Source organism: Apaloderma vittatum, unplaced genomic scaffold (assembly GCF_000703405.1).
Source record: "Apaloderma vittatum isolate BGI_N311 unplaced genomic scaffold, ASM70340v1 scaffold26987, whole genome shotgun sequence".
Classification (NCBI taxonomy): domain Eukaryota; kingdom Metazoa; phylum Chordata; class Aves; order Trogoniformes; family Trogonidae; genus Apaloderma; species Apaloderma vittatum.
This window is the reverse complement of record NW_009727167.1, coordinates 28,945-29,897: the sequence shown is the minus strand read 5'-3', so window position 1 is coordinate 29,897 and position 953 is coordinate 28,945. Positions and strand designations below refer to the sequence as shown.

Sequence of the window (953 nt, the reverse complement as noted above, 5' to 3'; positions counted from 1 at the left end):
GTGGAGCCAAGCCTGCAGGACAGACGTGCACTGATCACCATGAATCCCACTCACCTCCTGCTTTGGCAGCCCCTCCAGCTTTTCTCCACCATTGTCTTCCTTTTCCATGCTGCCCCTGGGTAAGAGAGTGGATCAGTCCCTGGTAGTGCCAGTCATTGGCAGGAGGGAGCAGAGAACTGGAGCTCGTGCCATCCCTCTGCCTCATCCTGGGAAGTCAGCTCCCCCCTGGCTGCTGTGCTGAGACGCGTGCTCTGCTTCCCTCCTCCTCCCTGCACACAGCTCACCCCGCAGCACTGCCCCACTGCTCACACACCCCCCAGGAGCGAGCCAGGTAGCCCCCGAGAGCTTGGCTCCATCCCCACCTTTCAGCAGCATCCTGGGCCCCGTCGCTGACGCCTTGCTCCGCGGAGAGCAGTTTCTCATCTGGCATGCCCACCTTCTCCAGAAAACACAGCGCCGGGTCCGCCCGCATGGCGTTGTACCTCTCGTAACCTGCCAACCACCACAGGCCGTCAAAAACGAGGAAGATGGCACAAAGCCAGCCCTGAGCCTCGGTCAGGCGAACCTCCTGCTCTGTGGGACACAGCTCTCACTCTCTGTCTGTGCTGCTGTGAGAGCAATTCTCACCCCTAGCAACTCAGAACGCTTTCCCCAAAGCTGCTAATTGCCCTGCAGCCCCTGGGCAGCAGGAAAGGGAAAGGTTGGCCTTTCTATCCCACCAGGCAGCCCTGTCCGGCTTGAGAGAACCGTGCACAGCACCCGTGGCGAGCTGCAGCTGGGAGCAAACAGCCCGGTGGTCCAAGAAGCCATGGATGGATGTCATGACAGGGCTGGGGAAGCCAGGAGAGGCTCTGCGCCTTCCTCCTCGCCCTCACATGGCAACTGCACGCTGCTCCTGGCAAACCCAAGGAGTCTGCCATGAGACTGGGCACGGCCACCCTGGGCACCTCAGT

At 61.4% G+C, this 953-nt stretch overlaps 1 protein-coding gene across 1 annotated transcript in view; it reads right to left on the bottom strand.

The window, feature by feature from the left end:
• Nucleotides 1-54: 54 nt before the first annotated feature.
• Nucleotides 55-953, bottom strand: part of LOC104277057 (chromodomain-helicase-DNA-binding protein 6-like) — a gene marked incomplete at both ends in the record, with an annotated part of 29,063 nt that continues 28,164 nt past the window's right edge. The window contains 2 exon segments of the mRNA XM_009873589.1: nucleotides 55-115; nucleotides 363-492. Of these exon segments, the coding sequence (XP_009871891.1) occupies nucleotides 55-115; nucleotides 363-492 (191 nt within the window).